At 42.5% G+C, this 27,546-nt stretch overlaps 1 protein-coding gene across 4 annotated transcripts in view; it reads left to right on the top strand.

The window, feature by feature from the left end:
* The window catches only part of SORCS1 (sortilin related VPS10 domain containing receptor 1), a 434,488-nt gene that overhangs the window by 387,396 nt on the left and 19,546 nt on the right, over positions 1-27,546 (top strand). For all 4 annotated transcript variants that reach the window (XM_036438961.2, XM_036438959.2, XM_036438958.2 and 1 more), the window contains exons 19-23: positions 5,532-5,718; positions 12,958-13,091; positions 15,962-16,085; positions 21,883-21,995; positions 26,764-26,895. In XM_036438961.2, coding sequence (XP_036294854.1) covers positions 5,532-5,718; positions 12,958-13,091; positions 15,962-16,085; positions 21,883-21,995; positions 26,764-26,895 — 690 coding nt within the window. The remainder of the gene's footprint in view (positions 1-5,531; positions 5,719-12,957; positions 13,092-15,961; positions 16,086-21,882; positions 21,996-26,763; positions 26,896-27,546) is intronic.

Genomic DNA, 27,546 nt, shown 5'->3' with positions numbered 1-27,546 from the left:
TCAACTTCCTCTTATCATAGACTGATGTGCCTATACCAGAAGGGCTCAGTTTATTGTTATAAAATAGCAGGTCTAGTACAGATATCATATTTGATTCCTGTCTAGATTTATCTCACTCATATATATGTCAATTGGGATCTTTGCAGCACACCTTACACTTCCATGGTCATCTGTAGAACCTGGCATATTACACTGGCTCCTCTTGCATCATTACTTAATGAAGAATTTGATGCATGTTGGCATTCCTCTAAAGGGATTCAGTTACTGCAGCTTACAAAAGCTGTCTGGTATCACATGTGAGTGTCTCCATTCTTCATCACCCACCTGAGAATGAGCACAATAGCATAGTTGAGAGTCTCTGTGAACAAGTAGTAAGAGTGATGAACTTGGAGTTAAGGTTGAACTTGGTTCAACCTCATCTTGTGACTCTATGCAAATCTTAGCTGTCTTTTAAGTCTGACTCTTTTAAAGTTGAAGATTAAATGAGATACTATATAGACAGCAGTTGTTATTATTTCTGGCTAAGTAGACTTTCAAGAAATGTTCTATCTCTCTCTTCTCCCTTAATGACCATCAGGAGATGTATTATAGAATAATCTTATTTGCATACTTTATGAAAGCAGTAACATGGCAGTTTGGATTGAATAAGCACAAGTTAGATAGCATTCCTCTCCATATGCCCATGTCCGCAAGCTGATGGGGTTTTTTTGTTTGACGACCAGGGTACATTGCACCTTAGTTGTCTCCTTTCCTGCTTTTGGTCAAAACCTCACTAACCTTATTGTACACTTATTAATCTGAGTCTACACCAACTAACCTGAGTCTATCCTATCTCTAGAAAGGTTGCTCAAGGCAGTGTGGGCTACTTTTACTTCATGCTCTTCCCCCCTCCCACCACCTAAATATCTTTCGCCTTGAGAAGAATGAAATATCTGATTTTTGTTTCTGTCATTTAATGCTCTTAATGATATTTTTAATCTTGTGTTACAAAGAGCATTAAAATAATAACTGAAATCCAATATTAAAGTTGGCTCTATCTTGTCATCAACCTAATCTATATCCGTGTTACCTTCCAATTAGTTCTCATTTACATGTTTACAGTGATAGTAGAGATGAAGGAATAGTGGTATTGTGCTTTTGTTTGTTTGTTTGTTTGTTTGTGTGTGTGTGTGTGTGTGTGTGTGTGTGTGTTTTTACTGTTTCTTATGCTATTCAATACTCCACCCCCTATTAAATCTGGTGAAATATTTTCTTCCCTTCATTTGTTCCCCCTCTCTCTTAACCCTGCTGGTCTCCCTGCCCCTCACCTCACTTTCCCCTCAGCCAGTGTTAGCCGGCTGGTTTATATCTGCTGGCACTTTCCCTTGTACAAACACACACAGGCTTATAGTACTTACAATGGTGCACAAAAATAGGTCTTACTATAGTCAGTGTACTTATTTCTGCATAAACTTTAAAGATGCTAAGTCAGGCCCGTGCTGGGATTCTGCAGGGACCAGGCTCTGACATATGAACCCAGTGTCTACCTGCCCCAGGTCCCTAACACAATTGGGAACGTCTGGGAGTCTCATTTCAGTCTGAAGCTGTCCCTGTTGAGACACTGCCTCATTTGTTTTCCCATTTTTCTCTGAGCCATGTTATAGGAACTGATAGGTTCACACACCTTTCCTTCCTCAGGCTAATCTTGGCTTCATTGAGGCCATTTGATGGATTTGTTTTTCTATCACAGAGTCAGTGTTGCCCTCGGAGAATCCCCATATGGGTCCTTTGGCGTTTGTGCCTTTCTCTGGCACTTCTTTTGAGCTAGTAGTCTCAGCTCTATATCTATATTAGGGCATGTTACTAAACAGCATTCAGGCTTAAGAATGTTATGTGATAGTTTAGGTATTTGCCAGCCTAGGTTCTGTTTCAGGAATGATGACTTGTGAATTATTAGCTTGAAGCTACTCTCAGTTCTACACAAGATTTTCCCAGCTGCTTATCCTGAATACCTATTGTTTCTCATGTTTTATATCTCCTCTATGGCTTGAACATGATACTGCTTCACCAGAGGGAAGGCATACGAATGGTGTATGGAGGGAGTGTTTGAGATCTTGCTTCCTGGCAATTGTCAGCGGCTTGGCTCTGTTAAACTCTTAAAAAATTCTCAAAAAAGAAAATGAATGGTATTATAGCCCTCCTGACAGCCCATCCTTCCACTTGTAAATAGAATTGTCAGGGGAAAAACAGGTAGTGCCAGGAATAGAGTCTAACAAGAAAAGAAGAAAGTGATGCCCTCCCTTTGCCATCACCCTCCGCTCACTCTGAAAGGTATCTCAAGTAACGTTCAATCAAAGAAGTTCAACACGGGCTGAGCTGCCAGGGTAGCATTAAACCACGGATCATCCTAAACCCTTTCTGAAGTCTCTAGCTGAGGGGCTTTAGGCATCTTACTGAGCCTGCCTGTTACCCAGTTCTCCTGTAATATCAAATAGGAATGACACATGCCCTCGCTGTCTCCTAGGCTTCCTAACAGCCAAATGAAATAACATGTAAGAAGGCACTTTGGTGAACAAACACATTAGAGATCACCATATTCAAAATTTCTCGAGGGACATTTTGGCCCCTCTGTGGGCCCTGTATTAGGGACTGAGGATACGGTCATGAAGGACACACCATGGCCCTTAGAAGTTTACACACCTAGCAGCTCATTGTCCTAGACAAGTGAGCATGGATCCTAGAACTTCCTGCCTCACATTATTAATGCACCCTTAGCACTGGGCATCCTAAAATGTCCTGGGAAACCTTTACCATCCCACCAAGATAAAATAAGGACAGTGTCAGCTTGTCCTGGACTGTCTGTTCATCTTCAGAATTCCATCCCACAGAAAGCTAATGTTCAAGAATCTGAACCGAGGGCCCCAACCCTTTGTGCATCCCAGCCTCAGTTATAGACCTTCTCAGACCACAGCAGGGCCAGGCGTCTTTCCCAGAGGTCCTGTACCAGGAGGTGGGTCGGGGATGGTAGCCGGACATCAGTGTTTTTCCTTTTGATTTGTCTAAGAGAGGCGGTTATCAAAGGTCGAGATTCCCTGATTTCAAAACTAATAAACCATGGGAGTTAATTTTGCCAGGAGGGTGCATATAATTTCCTGTAGCAACTCATATTTCATTGTACCATCATCTGCCCTGAGCTCCCTTAATTGGATTCCCAGAAATCTTGCCTCTTTCTGATTTAGCCTCGGTATTGTAGCCAGAGTGATATTTTTTAATTGAAAAATATCATACCATTATCCCCCAAACCCCTGTTTAAAACACTTGAATGGCTTCCCAGCTCTTAGGAAAAAGATCAAAATTAGAAACTAGACCCACAAGTCCTAAAATGTTATTTTCTCCCCTCAATTCTCATTTCATTACATGGTCCTATTGTGTCTATATCTTCAGGCTCCTTCAACTATGCCACCCTCTTTTGCCATGACGCCCTTGCATGTCTGTTTCCTCTGTCCTCATTGCTTGGACTCCTTGCCTCAATCACACTCACTCATGTCCTTTGTTTGGTTTATGTATTCCTTTGCTTTAAGCTTCCTCGGCTCCAATATCACTTCTTCTAGGAAGCCTTTCTTGACATTCTCAATCAGATCAGCTCTTCAGTATTAATAGGTTTATAATGTCAGCCCCTCTCCTTCATATGACCCCCTAAAATGACTTCTTGTTTATTTTTGAGATTATTTATTTAAAGGCCATTTTCTCACTAGTAGCCAGTATGCTCATGAAACCCTGGACCATATATGTTTGGTTTGTTTGGTCATATCTATTTTTCTCATTTCAGGCAAGATACAAGATAGACACTCAATAAATATCATTTGAGTGGTTAGATGGATGGATTGTTGGTTGGATGGATGGATGGGTGGGTGGATGGGTAGATGGGTGGATGGATGGATGGATGGATAGATGGATAAGCAGACAGCCTTTTAAAGCCAGGCTGGGTTGCCTACTCAAATGGTGACCTAGGACTCTGGCAGTATTCCCTTTGCCCTGTTTCTTAATCTCTGAAAAGAGTTGGCATCCCTGCCTCAGATGATAATTATATCCCAAGGAATTCAGAAGCTGATGTCAGGTGAGCCCAAAGTCCTGGAGTTACAGTATATTGGGCTTACCCAGCTCCTAAAGGCAAAGTCATAGGATCCAGTTTGTTCCACTTGAGTGGGCAAAGCAACAACAGCAGGGATGAATCTGCTTCTGTCAACTGTCAGACTAGACCCCTTGAGGCTATTGCATCCTAGTTTGAAGTACTAAGTTTAGAGGCCTATGCCCACATCAGGAGGCCCGGGTCTCACAAATGCTGATGCCCTGAAGTCTACTCTGTCCCCACAAAGAATCATCTCTCTCTCCCTCATTTCTTTTTACCCTCCATATCCTATCTCTCTCCCATCCTCCTCTCTCAAAAACTATATTGTTTGTTTTGTTACCATGTAATATATCCCTAACTATCCCTGCTATCTCCCTGAGACATATGTCCCAAATAATGGGAATAGATTTAAAGATGGGATCTTCGAGGCTTGGCTGGAAGCAACTCTGTTGAAAATTCAGAAAACATGGGAGTGGAAACTGACCAGAAAGAGAAAGATAAATTGATCAATCCACATTGGTTGTTCAAATGAAGGACAAGTCATCAAGAATGGTTGACAGGTATATTTATTAGTGATCCAAGTCATTGCACAATGTCTAGGCTTGTAGATATTGGTTCTGCAGTTGTGAATGGAATTTCTTTCCCCCCTCACAATGCTTGGCCTGGCATAGATCAGAAGAGCAGGTCCCTTAGATTCATAGGATTTGAACTGCTTTTCCTTTCCCTGTGAATTAATCTTTTAAATGTCAGCATTTTAAATGTGGCCTTTTCAAAATATGATACCATATGAACCTCACTTAATCGAAAATACATTTCTAGTTCAAAAGGTTTCACTTCCCCCTGAAAATGGGAAAAACTAACAGAACAAATAAAAGTGTAATATAGCATAGGCTGTGTGTGGTGGAAGCTGGTGTTTGTCAGTTGGGTCTAAGAAATGTCCCAAAGGTTTTTGTTGTTCTTGTCTTTTGTTCTATGTTTGTTTATTGTTGTTTTATTATTATTATTATTATTTTTTACAGATCTGTGATTTTAGAAATCAGACCTTATGTTTTCCTACCCACCTGCAGGAAATTTAGCAAAGGGGCATTGCAGATCTTCTATAGTTGCATTGTTTTTATAGTCATTTGGTTCAGTATATAATTTTACAGATCACTATTTGCTCCTATGTCTATTATAACAGTTTGTTGAGCTTCTCTGTTCACTTGCTTTTTTTTTTTTTTTTTGTCTCATTCATTAGCTTAGTTGAGCCACTAGGCTATTGCAGATTGTCACAGGGATTCTCTCACCCACAAATAGATCCCCCCAGCTCTGGGAGGGAGCCAGGGCTGCCATTGTTTCTGAGCCAGCAACCAGGACAAACCCCAGCCCCGAGCAAAGCACCCTGGTACAAACCCCTTTCCTCTGACGTTGGGCTGTTTTTTAGGGCGACGTTCAGAGGACATTCATCCAAGTGGACTTCGGTGATGGCATTGCAGTGTCGTATGTCAACCTCAGCTCCATGGAAGACGGGATCAAACACGTCTATCACAATGTGGGCATTTTCCGAGTGACCGTGCGGGTGGACAACAGTCTCGGGTCTGACAGCGCCGTCCTGTACTTACATGTAACTTGTATGTTATTACTGTTGTTGATTTATGACATCATTTAAATATTGTGTCCTTTTAAAATATGTTCTAGAATTTCATATCTAGAAGAAGCTTATTAGTTCGTTACATTGCAGCAGGAGGGGGAGGGAGAATAAGAGAGTCCAGTGGGGAGGAAGTAAGAAGGAAATCAGGGAGTGGAATCTGAATAATCTTGGCTTCTGCTTTGCTTCAGATTTTTTCATTGCACTTGCTGGGCCTCATTGAGGTACCTGGACACCCGAGATACAATCCCTATGTCTGGGGGGTTGGCCTGAGCAACTTGCTAAGCTATTTGATTGAATATGAATTTTTTGGGGGGAGATCAGAAATGTTTGAAAACCAACCACATGTATGGCTCAATCTAAAGCATTGATAATTAGCATTGGTAAAGGAATTTCTCCCACTTTGATTATTCTTCCCTACATTATATCTCACTATTAATATTCTTTTAGAGTTTTGCTCTCTTTAAAATGTCTTTATTTTGTGTTTTCATTACCATTTATCCCCCTATTCCCTTCTCCATCTCCACCCACACCCCTTCCCCCCACACACACTGTTGTTCGTGAGTTCTCTCTCTCTCTTTTATTTAATTTTTTTGCTCCTTAAAAAAAAAAAAAAGTGTTCCCTGGTCTGGGGATGATTTGTTGTTAGAGAGAAGTTGGCATAGAAGGAAAGAGGGTAAACAATGATAAGGAAACTACACTAGGAAACAGCTCCAAGAAGTGTTAATGCTTTTCCCATTGAGGGATCTAAGGGTATGCTAAGTCTTGTGAGTCCATGACAACTTCTCAGGCATGTTGAGTAATAACAGTGACACAAATGCCTTTTAAAGTAGGTTTGTCAATGTTCCTGCAGAGGTAAAGGACTTGTTTAAGTTCCTAGAGAAAGAGTTTACATCAAAATGACTGTAGCTCTTTTATATGAATGGTCTTGTTCAAGTGAATTTCAAGTTTTATGCCAAGAGTTTTAAGGACAGGCAATATTCCATGCCTCTCACCTGTCCCATGCCTGTTGAACCAAATTGAGTGAGAATGTACTGCCAGATGTTTTGAAGCTGCTGTGATCCAGTGGAGGTCACACTGTTTAGGGGACCCCAGGAGATTGCTGGGCTCCTGAAGAATCCTGTTCTGTCAGCGACTCTTCATCTTTCTCTCTGGAACCTCATGACACAGGGCCTTCGAAGAGACACTCTGCCTTCCTTGGGTTTGAACAAAGTTTTACAAAGTCCCAGGTTGCCAACTCGACCTTCTTCTTTTCATTTAAAAATGTTCAATTTTTACTGTGCACCAGGCTTTGCACTAGGCAGTCTCTTTATGTATAGAAGCTCAGTCCTCAAAACAACCTCATGAAGCAGGCACTATTGGAAATCCTGCTTTCAAAGGACAGTGAGCTCCCAAGAGATTAAATAATCCATTTGAATTTGTAGACTTACCATGTGGCAGAGCCATATTTCAGACTCAGGCCTACCTGCCTCAAAACCCAGCTCTTGATCATTAAGGTTATGGTCACTGTCAACAGTGGCTCGGGGTTTGAGGAACTACATCTCAATCAGCCTTTCTCCCCGTTCCACGTGTTTGCAGATTGTCCTGAAGGAGTATGCGTATTGAAGTTAGAAGCAGTGCATTTGCTAAGCAATGATGTAGGTTCAAGACCCACCTCAGAGGCTCCCTTCCTGCTGACTGCCATTCCTCAGCTGTCTACTCAGGCTTTCTGGAATTGCCTCTTACCAACAAAAAATCTCAAGTGATAATATCATAGGAATGGTCATAAATTAAAAAAAAAATACAAAGCAAGCATTGGTTGTTAAGATAACTTGCAACCAAGTGACAACACATTTGCTGAGAAAGGTTACTTTCTAAGCTGCCTATCATTGTCCACAGTTCTGTAAGTGGGATTTTTGTTAGAGAGCAATTCTCCTTAACAATCACAGTTGCTGAAGCCACAGTTGCTAAGCGAAATGAGGTTCCCTGTTCACTTGCATTTTTTTTTTGTCTCATTAGCCTAGTTGAGCCACTAAATGATTTGACCTTAACCTTGGTGAAAGGTGATTTGTAATGGAAAGATTTGTGTTCTGATTTTAATTTTATTAGACTCATTTTTGATTAAGTGGTTAGATTAGCATGCCTCATATAATCAAACCCCTTCCTAAACTTGGCCCTGGAGACAAAAATTAACTCTTTTGCACTAACAGTATTAAAGAGGATTATGTTACAACTTTCATTAATTCACATCCATCCAAAACTCATGTCAGGAGCATTTTCCTTGTGTTCTTGGATGCCTCTTTCCTAAACGCCATAGCCACAGTATGTGTTACTGTGCACAGGGATGCCTTCTCTTATCCCCACCCCTCTACCTGACACCCTGGCAGGCAGCATGGGCCCTTTCAGATGAGAAAACAAGAATTGGAGAAGTTCTGTGACTTTGACACTCTTTTAAGCTAATAGGGAATCAGGACAAGCCCATCATTGACTCTTACTTTCTAAAATCTCAAACCTGAAGGGTATCCTGAAAATTTTCAGTGTCACAGTGCCAGGGTGGGGTAGGGTTTGGCATTTAGAAGAAAAAAAAATTCAAAAACTGAACGTGAACTGAATGGGTTACTGGGTGGTCCAGTGGCTGAACTCCTGACCCCTGAACTCCTGGCTCCTTTTCTCTGAGTGCAGTTTGTTTCTGAAAGATTCTGTGGAGCCTGATCTGCTGCGCTGTGTCCACCAGCAAAGCTTGAGACTCAGTGATCACAGAGGAGCATATGCAGTGGGAATTAGTGTGTTCATAGGAGCAACTCTGAGCTCTGCTTGCCAGGCCTGCCCTCTGCCCTTCTTATCCAACTCCCTTCCTTCAACCTGGGTCTCTCCCTCCTGCCCCTTGCCTGACATGACAAAAATGTAGTGTCCCCATCCCAGACCCACTGAATTAAAACTCCAGCAAGTGTGGCAGCATAAAACCTACTTGAACATATTAGGATGATCCTATACTTGCTGAAATTCAAGGAGCTCTGTTTTAGGATCTCATCTTTATACTTTTATGCTTTTGTTTCTTCTGATGGATTTTGAAACACTTCTGACAAACAGAAATATGATGCATACACAATATTTAATTTGGTGGTCAGAGGAGGTCTCTAGAACACACACACACACACACACACACACACACACACACACACACACACAATGACCAGTCTCAGATGCCAGCTGTTCCACGCAGCACAGGAGGGCTAAACATGAAAAGAGCAGGGAAACCTCCTTCCCACAGTTCTGCAGTTCCCTCTGCCACCCTGCCAGGAAGATTCATATGGAGTGACACACTGCCACCTGCCGTTCCTACGGAGCATTGCAGGCACCTGTGTGATGGAGAGGCATCAGCCAGCTTGTTCAGCTCCTGTCTTGGTACAGCAAGTCCACTAGAGCCTCCAAGGGCTAGAGGTTCACTTCCCTAGATCCAGTAGGCAGACCTCACTCTATGTGCAGAAAAGAGATGTTAAAGAGTAGGCTTTGAGGCAGCAGAAAGTAGGTGTAGTCTATTCGGTATATTTGACACATACAAAGTAAATGAATACAAGAGGATGTGGGAGTTTGAAAGATAGATAGCACACATTCATATGAGCATGGAACGTCTAAATATGCAGCAATGAGTTCATGCAAGCACACACTTGCACACTTGAGACTGTACAAGGCCAGCATGCTGAGCGTCCTGAATGCCTCTCATATCTCAGGGGCTTCCAGTCCCCTCCATCTGCACTGCAGCTCATTCTTGCTATTCCTCACACATGGAGGGCAGGCTTCCTCCCTGGTGTCTGTGCATTTGCTCTTTCCTCAACCCAGATCATCACAAATGGACACCTAGTGCCCTCCTGCACTTGATTCAGGTCACTGCTCAAATGTTGTTTCTTCTTCTGACATAATTTCTTTGTCCAGCCTACCAAAGATCCAAATACCGTATGCTTCTCTCACTGACCCCATGCCTATCTCCCTCATTAACACGTAAGGTCCAACTAGTACCAGCTGTCCCAGCACTGAGAACAATGTCCAACAGGTGGTAGCACTCAACAACTATTACAAGGAATGAATGACTATATTTTAGTAACAAGATTCAGTTTTGTCACTAACAGGAATCACAGACATCCTCCTGTGTGTGCTGACTTTAAAATATTGTTAAGAGCTCCCATGTGACAGATACCAAGAAAACGAACCCCTTTAGAATGGAACTAGCAGAGCTGGTCTAGTATTATACTTGCATCCCAGCAGATTCATGTAACTCAGATCTGGGGAGTCAGAACAACTGGTGCATAAGAGGGGACCCTAGAACTGAGCCTGCAAATCTGGCAGGTGCCATAAGAAAGGTGTAAAAGCTAAGGCCATGGGGTTGGACATGGCATGGCCTTCTGGAGCAAACAGGACTAGCAGAAGCCATGCAAAACCTGCAAGCATGTGTCCAGTTCTTTTTTTTTTAATAGATTTTATTGATTTTTTATGGAGAGGAAGGGAGATGGATAAACCCAGAAACATCGATGAGAGAGAAACATCGATCAGCTGCCTCCTGCATACCCCCCACTGGGGATGTGCCGGCAACTAAGGTACATGCCCTTGACCAGAATTGAACCTAGCACCTTTCAGTCCACAGGCTAATGCTCTATCCACTGAGCCAAACCAGTTTCGGCATGTGTCCAGTTCTTTTTCCAGTGCCTGGATCATGGTTAAATCATCAGTAACTAGTGACTCTTCATAGCTCGTTTGTTAAAATGGGAGAGTTTTATCAAGCAATTTTAGCTGGCAGGGCACAGACTCTGAAATTGAGTTGCTTTAGTTCACATCCTGAAATCAAGGAAGGTCACCTTTCTCTGTTTGTTGGGCTCTACATGGGGATGACAGTAGTGCCTGCTCCATGAGGTTGTTGTAAGGATGAAAGGGCAATAAAGAGTCATTAGCAGAATGTGTGGTGCACAGCTGTCCCCCAGGAGTCCTGCCTTTGATCACCTCATTGAACCATTCTGACTTATGACCAACGACTTTCCATCGGATGGCTTCTAAGCCAGAAAGTCAATTCTATTCTGTATGCTGGTCACAAAGCTTCAAATTCTATAAAGAGAGAGAAGCATGGACAAAAGCAGTGACAGGAAATTATATTATTTGTTACCCAGCGAACGTTCAAGTATCTGCTATGTCTTGGAAACTGTGCGAGCCTTATCAATAAAGGTCAATGCTCAGGGCTCTTATCCTCCCAAAGTTGGCAGCCTGTGTTCCCTGTGTCACAAATGTTGCATCAATATGTGTTAGCTATCATTATTATAATTAGGGAATGTGGGTTTTAATTTTGAGCAAGTGAATAGCATAATCACGTGGCTTTCTAGGAAAATCTCTCTGAAGAATACTTGGAGGGTGAGAAGGTACCTCACCATCACCATGCTTTATATGTTCATGTAATGTAGATACATGCAAGAATGAAGCTGCACAAACACATATAGTTCAAGGCCTACCCAGCCGACATGCTACGTGTCCTGAATACCTCTTAGATCTCATTGGTTTCCACTCCTTCCTCCATCTCTGCATTGCAGCTGTTTGGGCTTTCTTACTCTTCCTCCAACATGGAGAGCCACCTCTCCCTCAAAGTCCATGTGCTTGACCTACCTTCACCTTGGAGCCTGCATTGTATTCTAGGTGCTGATACACCTGGCACTGGGTGCCTTTATGTATTATTGAGGGAGGCAGGCTTTGGACATGTAGGTGGATCAGGTAGGGATATGTTAAAGGCAGGAAGTCAGTGAGAGAGTAGTAATGGTCCAGGTGTGTGTGTGTGTGTGTGTGTGTGTGTGTGTGTGTGTGTGTTCGTGTGTGTGGGGGGGTGGGTAGGTGATTAGTGCATGAATCAGGGCAGAATTGGGGTGGGTGAGAAGAGCCCTATTGGAGACATTATTTCTGAAACCAAATAAATGGTTGCCTAAATGGATGTGGGAGGTAAGAAATAAGTGATCTAGATTGACTTTCTACTTCTGGGTTGCTCCCCTGGATAAACACTGGTTTTATTCGACAGATAGAGAATATAGAATGAATCTTGCATTTCTCTGAACCCTTTGGCTGCTAATTGAGTCTGGAGTCCAGAAGGTGGTTTTGGAGCCCCTAGCATGTGGTTGGCAGTTGAGGGTCAGGACGTGGGTGATATTACTCAGCAGAAGAGCATGTGGAGGCAGAGACAGTATACCAGAAAACACATGTAAAGGTCAAGCAGAAAACGAGGCGGTGATGACCAGATGAAAACCCCGAAGCACCCCCTTCTTCTCCACCTCATGTAATAATTGTGGAGATGATAGATTTCTGTCATTTTCAACCTCAGAGGAAACCACATTTTTCTTGGGAACAGTGACTCAAAGGAACAGTCAGGGTTCCTAGGAAAGGTCTGAGAGGTTCTGGAGGAGGAGGAGGAAGATATTGGTATGTTTGTGGATTTGTTCATCTGATTAAGATTTCTGGTATAAAGGGCCTCAATCAATAGCATCATCTTTTGTTTAGTTTAGCACATCCTGAGAAGCTGAGAACCAGAGAGCTCAGGTATGCCTTTGTCCTGGACAAGCTTAACTCAACACCAAGCACAGTTTGTTCCATGCTTGCCTAACCAGCTGGTTACAGACAAGCTGCCCCACCCCCTATGCCACCCCCAAACTCACTGTGTGTGTCTCTCTCTTTCTTTCTCTCTCTCTCTCTCTCTCTCTCTCTCTCTCTCTCTCTCTCTCTCTCTCTCTCTCACACACACACACACACACACACACACACACACACACACAGATCTTTAAAATCCAGTAAATAATAAAGAATAAGTACCTTTCTTCTCTCACCACACAAAATGGTGTCTGTGAGATTTTTCACAATCCTGATTTATCACCAAGGATATAACCTCATGAAAAGACTCTCTGTTTCCCTGTGAAACCTCCTATTATGCCTGTTTATTTAAAAACTTCATATATTATTTATTAATTTTTAAACTTTTTCACATAAGCAATTCAGACATTTTAGACCTGGAAGAAAATCTGTAAATGGAAAATGTTGAGATGTAGTTATTCACACTATATCCTGTTCTCCAACATAGCAAAAACTCCAGAGCACTTTTCTCAGGGGCATGACTGCTGTGTTCTGGAGGCATCAGAATGAATCATACTATCCTTTCTAGAGTAGAGAGGGTAGAGCAGAAAAAGCTCTTCTCTCTCCATCCTGCTTCTTTCCTCTTGTGCCTCAGGTCCCCTGGAGCATGTGCACCTGGCCCTGCCCTTTGTCACCACAAAGAACAAAGAGGTCAACGCAACTGCCGTGCTGTGGCCCAGCCAAGTGGGCACCCTCACCTACGTGTGGTGGTACGGGAACAACACGGAGGTGGGTCACTCTGGAAACAACATGCATAGGGGCTGGTGGCAGCTCAACTCCAACTGGCTGAAGCAGAAAAGAAATGAGATGGCTTGTGGAACTTGAGTCTGGGGGTGGAGGTTCCTAGCTTCAGGGCCCATAGGCCCTTAGAGCATCAATATATCTCTTTGTCTCTCTGTCTCTGTTTCTCTGTCTATCTCTGTTTCTCTCACCATGCCACCCCCTACTTCTTGTCTCTGCCTTCCTCTGTGTGGCTGCCCTTCCTTTGCAGTGACCCTTTGCAGCAGCCCAAGCTTTACACCCACACAGCTCAGCAGAGAAAACAAACTCTTTCTGCAAAGTTCTGACACAAGTCCTGGGATGGACTGTGATTGGCCAGGTCTTGGTCAGTGCTGGGGTGGAAAGAGATGTGTAAGTCAGCCTCCTGAGAATCACATGAACCAAGACAAGGGAGGGAATGGTCCCCAAAAGGAAAATAGGTGAATGGTATGGGCCAGGCAAAAGCAACAGATGCCCATTTGCCAAGGTTGACCAGCAGAACCTGAACTATAGATGAATGATTACTCTGACACAACATTTGCTGTGAAAGAGAGAGCTAAGAGACTGCCTGGCTAAAGGAACCAGGCAACCTCAATCACTTGCCTCCTTAGGCTTTTATTGTAACAGCAGTTTGAAATAAAGTTTATCTTTTAGATACGATCAATAGGATAAGTAATATTGGGAGGGCACATTGTTTGCAGTGTCCTTTAAGCAAGGACACCCAAAGATTAAGCATAAGGATTCCAGTAAACACCCAGGGGTCTGCTAGTGCACGGACTTGTTTGGAAAGTTCAAGGAATAATTAGGGGTGCCAACTCTGGCACTCCTCTAAGTCAGAATTCTGATAAATAGGTCATGCTGTCTTCAGTACACTTCTCTTTTCTCAGAATGTCTTCCTTACAAACTTTCCAACCAAGTCTCCTGTGCCCCCCAATTCCCATTACCACCCAGCCTCCCAGATGGCCTCCTCAGCCTGCATCAGACATGCCAACTTCTTTAGGTCAGTTTTACCCTTTCTGTTTTCCCAAAACATCCCCTGCGATCAAAAGTTAGCGGCCATTTTTAAACCAGTAGAGACCTTCACCTCATTTGCTCTGTGTCTTTTGTTTGGCAGATGAACAAAAGTGAGGATGAGGTGGACAGAGTGGGCTGCTCCAATCCCATTCAGCTGCTTCATGCTGGATTCAGATCCAAGGCCTTCTGATACCTACACAGATTCTTATTCTTCTTATACCTGGCCACATGCTCTGCTTTAGTTTTGAACTCACTCTATTCTCATAAATTAAAATTTGCTTCCAAATTTTGGCAGGAACACTAAGGCCCCAGAGTGTCCACCAGAACAGGGCACTGGACAGACTCTCCTAGACTGGAAGCCCTATCTTCTTCCAGCAGAGTCATTGTCTCTTGATGACTTAACTGTTCTGATGCAATGCATTTTATTTTAATGCAAATATTATTCGACTCCAAAGCTGAACTTTGGCTTTAATTCCAGACAATTTTGCATAGGCCAACGATAAACACCCCTCTCTAGCCCTGCTACAAGCCTGTCAGTGGAAGGAACCTCTCATCTCTACAGGTTAACATTAACTCAACTGAAAAGAAGCCCATTTTTTTTTTTAACTTCTGAAACTATACACGTAAATTCAGCCCAAACTGAGAGTACATGACCCATAGTGAGAGAGTAGAAATCTATGTTATTTAAAGCTAGCCTTGGAAGGTAAAAGTCCTAAACAATGTTATTATCTATCTCCTATTATTTACCTTTTAGCAGAAAACCACATTTTCAATAGATCGTGTTGAGCAACCTTCTTATGCTGGCTTTCATCTCCCCTCTGCCATCCAGGGAATTAAGTGAATTTTGATTTTAAAATTAATTATAAAAAGACAGGAAAGGAACGATTGTGGGAAGTGAGTTGAGGGAGGTCATAGGCTAATTATCTTTTCCTTCAGGACCCTGGCATCCAATTGGAGCACAGGCACTGCTCCAAGTCATTGTCTTTATTTATTTGTTTGTTTGAGTCCTCAAACCACCATCCAATTAGTACTTGTTGCCATGGAAGCTGCTTCCAGGATGCTGATAGGCCTCTCAAAGGAACCCCGGGCATGCCAGGCCGCTCCTGTTAACTACTGTGGTTTTGGTGTTCATGGTTGCTGTGTTCCATTGCAATTTATTTTGACTAGTATCCCTGGAGATAAACAACTGGCAGCTTGTCGATTTTCAGTGTCTGCTGCTTATATCTGGGTTCATATGAGCCCTCTGTTTTGGTCTGATCTGATCATTTACTTAAATAAAAGGATCTGTTTAATATGAGTAGATTATTCATAAAGACACACATATCCCACCAACAAGCACAATGCATTGATCTTCCCAACCCTCAGTATGGTGCTGGAAGAGAAGTGACAAATTCAGAAGGCATGGGCAGGGTTGCTTGGGGTCATGGCTCTATAGCCCCTTTCTGGTTTAGACTTGAGATGATGGGGAGGTATGGATGGAGTCAGATGTCACCAGAAAGAGCCTCACTGATTTAAGATGCTGATGGCTTTCTCATCTATAACTGAAGAGCTTTGACTCGGCTACTGTTGCTCAGTGGTTGAGCGTCGACCTATGAAACATGAGGTCAAGGTTTGATTCCTTGGTTGCGGCCTTGATCCCCAGTAGGGGATATGTAGGAGGCAATAAATTCGTCATTCTCTCTCACCATTGATCTTTCTATCTCTCTCCCCGACTCCCTTCTTCTCAGAAATCAATAATATGTGTGTGCGTGTGTGTGTGTGTGTGTGTGTGTGTGTGTGTGTGTGTGTGTATCTTTGCCCTTACTCCATGCTTTTGTTTATTTTAGCCCTTGATCACCTTGGAAGGCAGCATATCATTCAAGTTTACCTCTGAAGGGATGAATACCATCACAGTACAGGTCTCAGCTGGGAATGCCATTTTGCAAGACACCAAGACCATTGCAGTGTATGGTGAGTACTCTGCATTGATTCATTGTTGCCCTTTCTGCTCAGAGGTTACTCAGTACCAGAGTGCCAGAGGCCATCCGGCTTATGACCTCTAACCAGAACACAGAGGAAAGTGATTGAGAAATAGCTGAGTCAGGTCTGGTCTCCTCAGTACATGTGGGCCGTGTACTCTCAGTTTAGGCTGAATTTACATGTATAGTTTCAAAAGTAATAAAAAAAAAATGGGCTTCTTTTCAGCTGAATTAATGTTAACTATAGAGATGAGAGATTTCAGACCTGACTCAATTGAAAATGTGGTTCACCAGCAAAATAGTCACATGACCTCAGAGGGTTTATTGTTTTGTTTTGTTTTCTCTCAGTGTAGCTCTGGTGCACATAAAGTCTCCATCCATTTGCTCACTCGCCTTGGGTAGGATGAGCTTCATTATGTGTAAGACTTTCATTCCATTTGGCATTTTGGTGGTGTTTGAATAGCTAAACTGATTATAAAAGAAAATGGTTAATATTGAGGCTTCCTATAAAATTCAACGTTAAAAGTCTTGGTTATTAAAAGGAATCTATCAATATCTAAATACTCTGAAAATATTTTACACAAATCTGTATCATAAAAACTGTGCTAGTTTAATAGACATGGAAGGGTCATAATAGGCAGATATCATAGACTAGATATTGATTTGAACAAGTCACTGTAATTTTGTACTCCATTGGGGAAGTTGAATATCGCCAGAGTATACGATGGAATGAAAATGTACCCAACTGGAAAGGTGGAATTATTGATTGAAAATGGGAGATTGGATAAACAGTTTATACAAATTAAGCTCATTTGGGAATTTTTTTTTCTGCATAGGCTATTCAGATGGATGCACTTATTAGTGGATAACAAAAGTGTAAACTTTTATTAATATGGAAGTGGTACATATGCAGTATGGAAAATTAAACTAAAAAAAGAATTTCAAAGAAATAAGTGCTGTGCAGAAAGAGAGTGTACAAAAGGGAGGAAGTAAGAAGGAAGAAAGATAGATAGATGATAGATAGATAGATAGATAGATAGATAGATAGATAGATCGATCTACCAGCTGACCAGCTGGTGGTTCAGATAATATCAATTGTCCCAGTTCCAGAATTAATTGATTCTGATGCAAGTTCTGTTTCTCATTTCTCATCTTGCCAACTTGACCTTCAAATTCAGAATGTAATTTGTAAGTAACTTGGAACGTGTCTGAGAAGGATATTCCATGCATAGCTGGGTATTAGATTTCATAATGTCCCCTCTCTCTTCTAACTGCCCACCCTTGCCAAGAAATTGATAAGCCCAATAGTAAGTGAAAGTAGACCAAGGCTGTGATTTTCCTCACAAGGTCCCATGAGTGAGGCAATGGCCCAGCCAGAGTTCAACCAAGAGGAAAACTTTTGCTTCTTTTTACTTCTCTACTCATTTCTTTTTCTTTTCTTTTTCCCCCCCTTAAACTCATTTCTATGCTATGGGATACATTGAATCCTCGTAACAACCCCAGTATAGAATAGGTGATACTATTGTTATTGGTGGAGAGCTCTCTGCAACCCCACCTATTGTTGGTAAATGTGGGGTTCTTGCCACGTCACAAGAAAAAAATTTTCTGAGACTTGAACAGGAGAATGAGTGGCTTTTAGTTGAATGAAATTATACCCGTGAGTTTTCAAGGTCCCATTTCCCTTTGTCCAGTCAAGGAAGAAATCCAGCTGTGTCTTTAGCAGCACTAGGATTAAAACTATTGCTCAAGGTCCTGTTCCATATTCGCATAGCCCAGGCTAGCTTTGCCTGTGTTCCCAGCTGCAGTCCATCAGCCCAGTGCCACATGGTTATAGACAGAACATGAGTAAATGCAAGGAAGCAGGAGCCAGGCCAGAGGAACAAGAGAGCCAAAAGAGAGTGAAGTATCCCATTATCTGGGGTATTTTGTATCCCCCAATTTTCCTGGGCTTGCAATGGCCCCTCTTCCTCTAGCCAATTATTTTTGCTCCCAGATTATACCAACAGGCACCTTCCCTATGTCACTCCAACTTTATTGCTCATGCATCCATCCCCCCTTTGTCCAGTCCCTTCCCCCAGTGATTTGGAAAGAATGGACTGGTGGTTCTCTATGGAATGTAACATTGCAGCTTTCTGGTAAAGCTGCCCAGATGGCAACGCTTCGCCTCCCTTTTTCTTTCTTTCTATTAATAAGAACTAGCTAGTTATAATTATTAGTCTCTTATTTATTTATTTATTTATTTATTTATTTATTTATTTGCAGAGGGGTAATAACTCGCTCTGTCTAGTCAGTGGTGGAACTGGGCTTCTATACCAAGGACTTGTGCTTTTGAGATTACCCTACTGCGCTGGCCCTCCTGTCTTTTCCATCTGATGCTCTTCTTCCCTCTCATCTTCCTGGATGGCACAGGTGTCACTAAGAGGCACTGACCCATTCTTTCCACAGATGTCCCCTTGGTGAAGAGTGTCAAATATTTTCTTACTAAAACTACAGAGAGAACTTTAAACCTACCCTATGTATTCTTGGGGCTTACATGGTCCAACTAGTCATTTTTCAAATAGGAAATTGTGGCCCAGAAATGGCAAATTACGGACTTACCATTCTTCTCCTGTTCAGTGACAGATCCAATAATGATGGTAGTGCTAGTAATTAACATTGATGGAACCATTGCCAGCATCTGTTCTAAGCACTTGATATATATGATCTATTTTATTGAACAGAGTTGAGATAGACTTATGAGAAATATGCTATAATTATCCTTGTCTTATAAATGAGAAAATATGAGGTAAGTATAGTAAACAGAGCCTAAGACTCTGAATTCAGAGGGAACATTTCTAACCACTCTCCACCCATTTTTGGCTTAGTTGCTCCTCTTCCTAAAACGCCTTGAAAGACATAATCCAAAAGAGAGCCACCCCTTCAGATGGGTTATCTTCATTGAAAAAGGTGAAGTGGTTTTCCCTCCTCTAACCAAGTCCTTGAACCATCACTTTTATTTAATTTGTTTTTAGTCATATGAGTTGTCCAGAATTGCATATGAATAGCTAGAAAATTTTAATGACACTTTTGACATATTAAAGGCAAATTGCAGCACAAGGTGTTAGGCAAGATTTAACTCAACCTAAATAACAGAGAGATGTTTAAACTCTGGGATGAGCTAGTGGAAAAGCACTAGAGGACTTTGGGGGATTATCAATGTAATTAGGACATTAGTGTTTGCTAATTGGTGCTTAGAAAGTGAAGCTCCTGCCCCACCCCCAGTGGTAGGGGTCTTATTTTCTTGATGATGACATTGCAAAGGCATGGCTCCCTGGTCCTCAAGAAAGCTACTCATGGCTTCTAGAAGATTTATATCTCAAAGGGGCAGAGATAGGGTTGACAATCGCAAGTTTTTCAAAGTAAATGCTCTTAGAAAAGGGAGATCAGGGACCTGTAGTCAGGAAGGAACCTGTCTGGAATGCAGTCAAGTTGAGGGAAACATTAAGGCCATTGTGGTCACACTGAGGGAGGCATCATATTTGGGAATTAGACAAAGGAAAGATTATCCACCCAAAGCCAGAGGAAAGAAAATCTCCTTTTCATTGTTTTCTTTAATATGCTTCAGGGCACTGGTTTACCTCTTTAATACAACAAAGAATATGTGAATATGTAGAATTTCTCTCAGCAGCTACTATAGATATGTATGTATATGTGGATTTATTTGTGTGGATGTGTATGTGCATATGTATTATTGATATTTACCCTTCTCAGCCCTCCCACATGCATCCTCTATTTGTTGAATGAACTTAAGTATAATATTGCTCAGACACCCCCTCCTCCTTGCTGTTAAACATGCTAAGTAATTTCAGAGGGAGCTTCATAATTTTTCTCATTTGTGTCCTTTTATTAAGATAAACATCTTCCCTTTTAGATGAAGTTTCTACAGTTTGACAAGAGGATCTGGGGAAGCGAAAATGACATAAACATGTCTTTGAAGTGAAAAGTTAGGACTCAGCAGGTGATTTTCTAGCGCTGCCATTGGCCAGGCTATTAATTAGTATGCATTTCACTGCTCTCCATCAGAACAGACATGGGGTGGTGTTCACATTGGTAACCAGTGACTCGTAAAATAGTCAAGCTCTGAAAATAGACATCTTTGGACTGCCACTAATGCACACCTTACAATGTAGGGGTCATGGAAGCTTGTGTTTCAGGAGTCTTTAGCATTGTTAGGAAATGCAAGTGAGTGTTTATGTTTCCTCAATGTGTACACAACACTGCTCTTGTTGCTGAACCCCCAAACACAAGGAACCGCTTAAGTCAAGAAGTGTTTGTTAAATAGTAAATGTAGCAATTACAGGCAGCCCGCACTGTAATTCATGCATTTATTTATTCAACAGAAAAATTTAATCATTAAATGATTTATAGATGGGAATTGAAAGGCCACCATGAACAGGAAACTATTTCATAGAGCCAGGAGTACAATACCCCTTTCTTCATTGAGTTTATATTCCAGTGGGAAACAGACAATAAAAACAAAATAATTTAAGTAGCAAGAAATATGAGAAAGACAAGCAGGGTCACGTGATGGAGGGTGTTTGACTTGGTGAAAGGGAGGATACCAAAGTGCTGGTGGGAGGGGGTTGTTCCAGGAGAGACTAAATGACTAGAAAGTTGAGAGTGCTATAGTCTAAGGATGTGACTAATGTGGGCAGATTGAGGAACCCAGGAAAGAACAGGGTCCTGAAGTGGGGAACGTGTAAGACATGAGGAAGCAGAGAAAGTCACTGTGGGGTTGTGTGGGATGAGGGGGCTGTGGTAAGAATCAGCTAAATTGTATTCCACATGCTATGTGGAGCCATGTGTCAAATGCTGAGCTGAGTTAAGATTCTCAGCTGAACTCTAAAACCCAGCACCATGCTGGGGCCAAGGCCATATCTTCCATGGGCGGATGCCCACCAGTGACTGACTGAGACAGGAATACCAGGGCAGATCCATTCCTGGATATCTTTGTCTGGAAGACTCCCCCACAGTCTTTCTGAACCTCCCACAAACTGCATAGCCACCACTTACCCTTCCTCCCCTCTCCCACTAAAATGTCATATGGGTGCATCACAGTCTGGCGATACTCAAGTTCCTCTGGCTTTCTCCCCAATTTTCTCCTCGCAAAATCCTTGCTTCTGCAATCCCACCTACTTCCTGGAGGAGAGGGACTAACTCAGGGATCACGGAGACAACTAAGAAAACCCCTGAACTGAGGAGCTTTAAATTCCATTACATAAAACTTTCATGCAAAATAGCAACAGAATGACTATAATAATAATTATAAGCATGCAATCGGGTAATAATAATGAAAGTATGTGCAAAATGCAGTTGTGCCATTAAAAGGTAAATTAAAACAAAATGGGAGAGGGCCCTCATTTAGTAAGTGCTCTAACTTTGCGTGGAAGATGGGAGTCATGGGAATTCTAGGCAAGAGATAGTGTGCACAAAGGCCCAAGGTCATGAACTTGAGGTGCATTCAGGGTGCTCCAGGTCATTTAATGTCAAGAGTACAGAGTCTGGAACTGGGGCACGATGGACAAAGGCTTCTGAGCTGATCAGGGACCAGGGTTTAGGGCTTTGGTCTGGAAGAAGAGGAGCTGGAAGATAACAGGAATGGGATATTGGATTTTCCTTCTAGCAGGGTCTTTCTGGTGAGTGTGGAGGAAATGGACCCTCCATTGGGGCTTTGCATACAATGCAAAGTATACAGACTTCTTGAGAGAACTACTTGACTTTTAGTGATCACTCTACTCTTGTGTCCCCAGAGGAATTTCGATCTCTTCGTCTGTCCTTTTCTCCAAACCTGGATGATTACAACCCGGACATCCCCGAGTGGAGGAGGGACATCAGCCGAGTCATCAAGAAGTCCCTGGTGGAAGTGAGTGCACACGGTTCCTTCTCTTGCCCAGGCTGAGAAGGGACTGTCCCTGAAGAGCTTCACAGTGAGGGAATCCTTATGCAAAGCAATGACGGGAGAGATCTGGAGCCGCTGGGAGATCTGTCTGATATCTGCAGAGCTGAGCTCCATGATTGCAGATGCATGGTAGATGCTTTCAGAGTGTGTGTGTGTGTGTGTGTGTGTGTGTGAAACTGTAAATAAACATTTGGCCATTAACTCAACTTAGAGAAGAGCGTGGGAGTTTGCGATATAGTCATATCGCAGAGTTCATGATGAGCCATTAGTAAGTATAAAATCAGCTTCTGGTTTTACATGTCTTGATGCTGAGAGACACAGTGTGAATCCAATTAGTAAGAGCAGCCCTGGGTTCCAGCTCCACAGACAGTGAGCATAACAACACAGTGAGCACTCGGAACATGATGGTTAGTCCTCCTTCTATGACCAGTTCTTCTAAAGGCATTTGTTGCCTGCAACAGCCCTCTCAGGAAGGTATTATTGTTCTAGTTTTGCAGTTGAGCAACTGAGGTTCAGAGAGGTTAACTTGCCTAATGCCTCAAAGCTAGTAAATGATGAAGGTAGAACATTGAAGTAAAGGCTCTGAGTCCAATGTCTGGGTTGTTACCTGTGAAACACAGCTCCCAGGGGTTGCTGGGGAAATGGCCAGATGATGCACTTTATCTCTCTCTAAGCTAATGTCACTGGTGTTTTGAGAAGATACCTTCTTTTAGACACACTGCCCTGTGTGTATTCCACTTTCATGAATGATCAGAGGAGGGGTGTCTGCTTATGAGGCTGCTTGGACTTATTGCACAAACCCAGAAAATCAGAGATGAGAGACTTTTTCCTAGGGTATATTCTTAGCCCCCAAGGAAAGTCAGTGTAGGTATACATTTTTGTACATTCTCTCCTGCACCTAATACATGAGAGTAAATGCCACAAAGAGATATGGCTGAAGGAATTCAGATAACCCTGCACAGAAAACAGATCTTGCATCCACCCTTTTAGCAAACAGCTGTCCTGTCCCATATTCATACTATTATTTTTGTTAATATTTACTTAGCACTTAACAATATTCCAAAACTCTTCTCAGTGCCATTGTAATTTTAACATGTTTAATCACCAAAAAACTAGCTTAGGATGTGAATAGTATAATTATTCCCATTTTTACAGGCAAGGAAACTGAACACAGAGACATAACTTGTCCAAGGTGACACAGTTACAATTCAGGTTCTGGAGTCAGACCATCAAGGTTTGAGACTTGATTTCGTAGTTTCACAACCACCCATTCTGCTTCCATCCTTTGTGTTATTTTATGGAGAAACAGGGGTAAGCAGAACAGTGTGGTGTGGAAGGGGTATCTTCAAACACCTCTCGGTACATGCCTTCTCAACCTTTGTCAGGACTCAGCATCAATGACATTATGAGAGGCTAAGCATTATGGCCACCAGAGGGCGCAGCAGCTAGACCACATGCCCCACTGGAATAGGCCCTTTTGCCCTTGGAGCTGTTTGGCTTTGGTTTGATAACTGGTTTCTCTCCTCTGCTGTCCAGGAGAGATGACTGACACCTACCCTTCAATGAACTCACTGCCTGCCTCCTTCAATCTTCACATTCTAGGGATCCATGTCCCTATAGACCTCCCAGGCAGCTGTTCAATGTCCCCACATGATTTATCAACCAGGCATTAGCTCAGCAGTGACCAGTTTTTCAGGCTGATTTCTCTTCACATTTATTGTCTGGGGAGCAATGCCCTGGGCCTCCACCTTTCCACCAGCTGTCCAGTGGACTAGAAATGACTTCTCAAGAATATTTCTACGCTGATGTATAGCATAATCAGCCCAATTCAGAACAAACAGGCTCAACATCCCTCAGGACATGCTGTGATGGATAGAAGGAATTTTGAAAACTCCCTGGTTCCCCAGTCCTAAGAGGCAACTGACCTAACCCCTGGTGCCTAGTGCCCCACCCTGTCTTTGGCCATTTTCTTAAGTCTTGAAGTACCACATTGCCAAGTTTACCGTAATAAACCCAACAAGAGGTACAACTTGGGGACAATTTATTTGTACTTTCCTTGTTCATTGCATGACAGAATTAAGGCAGGGGAAGATGGGATGGGGGAGTAAGAGATCAACTAGAGGACTTGTATACATGCATATACGCATAAACAATTGACATAGACAGTAGGGGGGTGAGGTAATGTGCTGGGGGAGCAGGAGTGGGCGGGAAGAGCTCAATGGAGGAAATGTCATATGTGACACTTCCAACAACAACAAAAGAGAATTTAATTTAAAAAGTATCAGTCACCTTTTTCTCATCAAATGAGGCTTTTCTGTTAACATTTCACCATGGGATCTTTCACCAAAAGTCTTCATTAAGGAAGACTTACTACGATAAGGATTGTTTTTAATATGATAAGTATGGTTTAGACAATCTTGAATTAAAAATCTAGTAGGGGAATAGAACAGTATAATATTGGTTGTGATAAGAACTGCTCTGTGATCATTGTCAGGAAAAGGGAGGTGGAAGAGCACAGGTGACAAACAGGCTTCATGGTCAGACCAAAGTCCCAGACTAATCATCACCATTCACTACCTAGGTGGCCTTGAGCCATTGCTTCACTTTCCTCCATCTGCCATCTGTCCTGTGACAGAAATAGAGATGCATTGCCCAGATCCCCATTTGGGGAAAGACTGTTGTCTTAACTGCTGGGAGTGCCATGGTAGAGGCTTCACCTGCCTTGCTCCAGGTCATGTCAATGCTCACATCCAGTGACTGATGCAGTTAGAGAAGGGCCTGGCTTACCCTCACACACACCTGAAGCACCATCCTCACTCCCTGTAAGGTTCCCGAGGCTGCCATTCACCTTCATCACAGCTCAACTTCTCCCTCTGCTCATTCTCGCTTCCTTCTTTTCACTCCCATAGCTGTTGACCCCAAGAGCACCCTTAATAAACATCCCAAATGTTGAGCTCAAGTCAGCTTCCTGAGGACGCCAACATGTGATATGTCTTTACCAACAAAGGGGGGCATAACAATAATTGTTTCAAAGAGTCGCCATGGAAGGTTGCATTACAAAATGTTAAGTTGCTTAGCACAGTGCTAGACACATGGGAAGGACCCAATAAGTGGGATGTCATAAAATTTTGAAAAAGATATAAATCAAGGTGAAGTTCAGAAACAAACAAAAAAAAGTCACCTAATTTGGAAATTTTGGAATATATATATAGAAGCAACCAGATTTTAAAAAGAAAACTCATGGAGGAGAGTAGGGTTTCAGTAGCCAATGTAGAGAAAAGACATTCACAGGAAGCTGGAACACACAGAAACATTTTCAGGAGAAGAGTGTAATTCTGAGAAAGTGTATATGATTCCATTTGGCTGGAGCATAAGATGACTGTGTGAGTTGTGGATAATTTCATTTGGAAAGGAAGGGGAGGACCATATTGGAGACAACTTTGAATGTATATTCAGTCCAGTTGGTAGTGGGAATTACTGCAACAATTTAGGCAAGCTAACATAGTCTGAGTTGGACTGAAGGAAACTTTATTTGGAAGTAGTAGCTAAGCTCTTGGAAATGGGGGGGGATTATTGTAAAACTTGAGGGGAGAGAGTATGTAAATGCTGAATTGGGGTATTAGCAGCAGGTATTTAAACAGGATGGGACCAGTAGGATCATTGCTGTGGAGGTTGACTTATCGAGATTTCTTAGACTGAATAGATAATACATAGGGAGGAGAGTGTAATGTCAGAAGTAAACAAACACCCTGACATCCTGAGTCATCCACATGTAGAACTGATATTTTATGGCTGAAAATGAGAAGGTCCTTTTTTTGACATGTTTGTTGGAAGTCCTAGTAAAACAATGGTGTTCTAACTGGCTGATGAAGAGTATGGCTGGGGTTGGAGCTATCAATTCTAGGACTATCTGGAGAGTAGACTCAGGGGAAACTCTAGGATATAAGCTCAAAATAGATCAGATGAACTAAGCGGAAGTCCTTGAGTGGTAATTTTAACAGGATTTTAACAGGATTCAGCATGGCAAAGGGTGGTGGGGGAGATCAATATGCTTCATAAAACAGGCTGGTCCTCAGGTTCTTATGATGTGGAGAAATCAGCAGGGGCCTGAGGAGTGTGATAAGGGCAGTGGTGTGTGTGTGTGTGTGTGTGTGTGTGTGTGTGTGTGTGTTAATTAGGTTGAGTCATTCAACCAGATGTGACTGGTCCATTTGAAAGAGTAACTCTAGTATTACCAGGAAGAAGGATGTTTGGTTAAAATGGGGTAAGGTATGAGGGGCAGATGATAACCTTTAGTAAGTGAGGGCCTTCTCCTAGCAAGGTCCATCACTGGAGATGCCCTGTAGGAAGAAGAGCTAACATTTGAGTCCCCAAGCATGACTACAGATGTTTTCCGTCCAACTTAATTCTCAAAACCACCCTTTCCCAAGTACTGCCAGTCTCCCCACTTTTTACTTGAGAGAATGGAGGTACAGAGGAGATAGTTTTTAAGGTTTCACAGGGATGGAGCTGAGATCAAACCTCACACAGTCTGAACCTGAGCCAGTACTTTCATCCCAATGCTGGCTCTCACATTCTTTCCTACAAGGTGCACCCAGGACCCTGCTTTAACACCTCATCCATATCCCCTTGTGTCTTCTTACCACCCCACCCCCACTCCTTGCTGGATGCGTGGCCCCTTCTCATCATCTTTTCTGCAGGACTTACATGCTCCTCCGTGTCTCCTCCTCAGGCTACTGGGATTCCAAGCCCTCACATCCTGGTGGCGGTGCTCCCTGGTTTACCCACGGCTGCTGAGCTCTTTGTCCTGCCATATCAGGATCCAACAGGAGAGAACAAAAGGTCAGCTGAGGATCTGGAGCAGGTGAGTCTCCCAGGTGACATTTCAGCTTTCCCCTGCACCACACTCCTCCTAGTGTTTAACCACCTGCACAGCAGCTCTCAGGGATCTGGGCTTGAGAGCGAGAGCACCAACTGTTTGTGGAGCCTTACACTTTCTGGTCTTCCATTTATTTTTCATAACCCGTTAAGCCTAGCTACAGCTTCACAAAAAAAACAAAACAAAACAAAACAAAAAAACAAAAACAAAAACAAAAAACAATGCTCAATTGTTGGTTGTATGCCTTGGCTCAGCTGCTCAGAGTATATCCACACTGGAATGCTCTACAGTAGTGTTTCCCAAAGTGTAGTATATGTACCCCCAAGGGTACGGGAAGAGTTTGGTGGGAGTATGCATTGTACCGGAGTTTGGTGGGGATATGCACTGCACCATGCTTAGCTGTGCCTAATTCTACATTCTCATGAGTATGAGGGGTACTCAGTGTTACGAAAATTATAGAAGGGTTACACATATGTCAAAAGTTTGGGAAACACTGCTCTACAGCATTTACAATGAATTAGATAAGTCTATGTATATAGACATGACGAACTGTCCAAGATGGTAAGTAAGAAAAAGGCAAGTGGCTGAATAAAATGCAGAGGCTAAACTTATTTATATCTTACTTTATTTATTCTC

This window comes from Pipistrellus kuhlii, unplaced genomic scaffold, assembly GCF_014108245.1.
Source record: "Pipistrellus kuhlii isolate mPipKuh1 unplaced genomic scaffold, mPipKuh1.p scaffold_m20_p_15, whole genome shotgun sequence".
Classification (NCBI taxonomy): domain Eukaryota; kingdom Metazoa; phylum Chordata; class Mammalia; order Chiroptera; family Vespertilionidae; genus Pipistrellus; species Pipistrellus kuhlii.
This window is presented reverse-complemented; position numbering and strand designations above follow the sequence as displayed.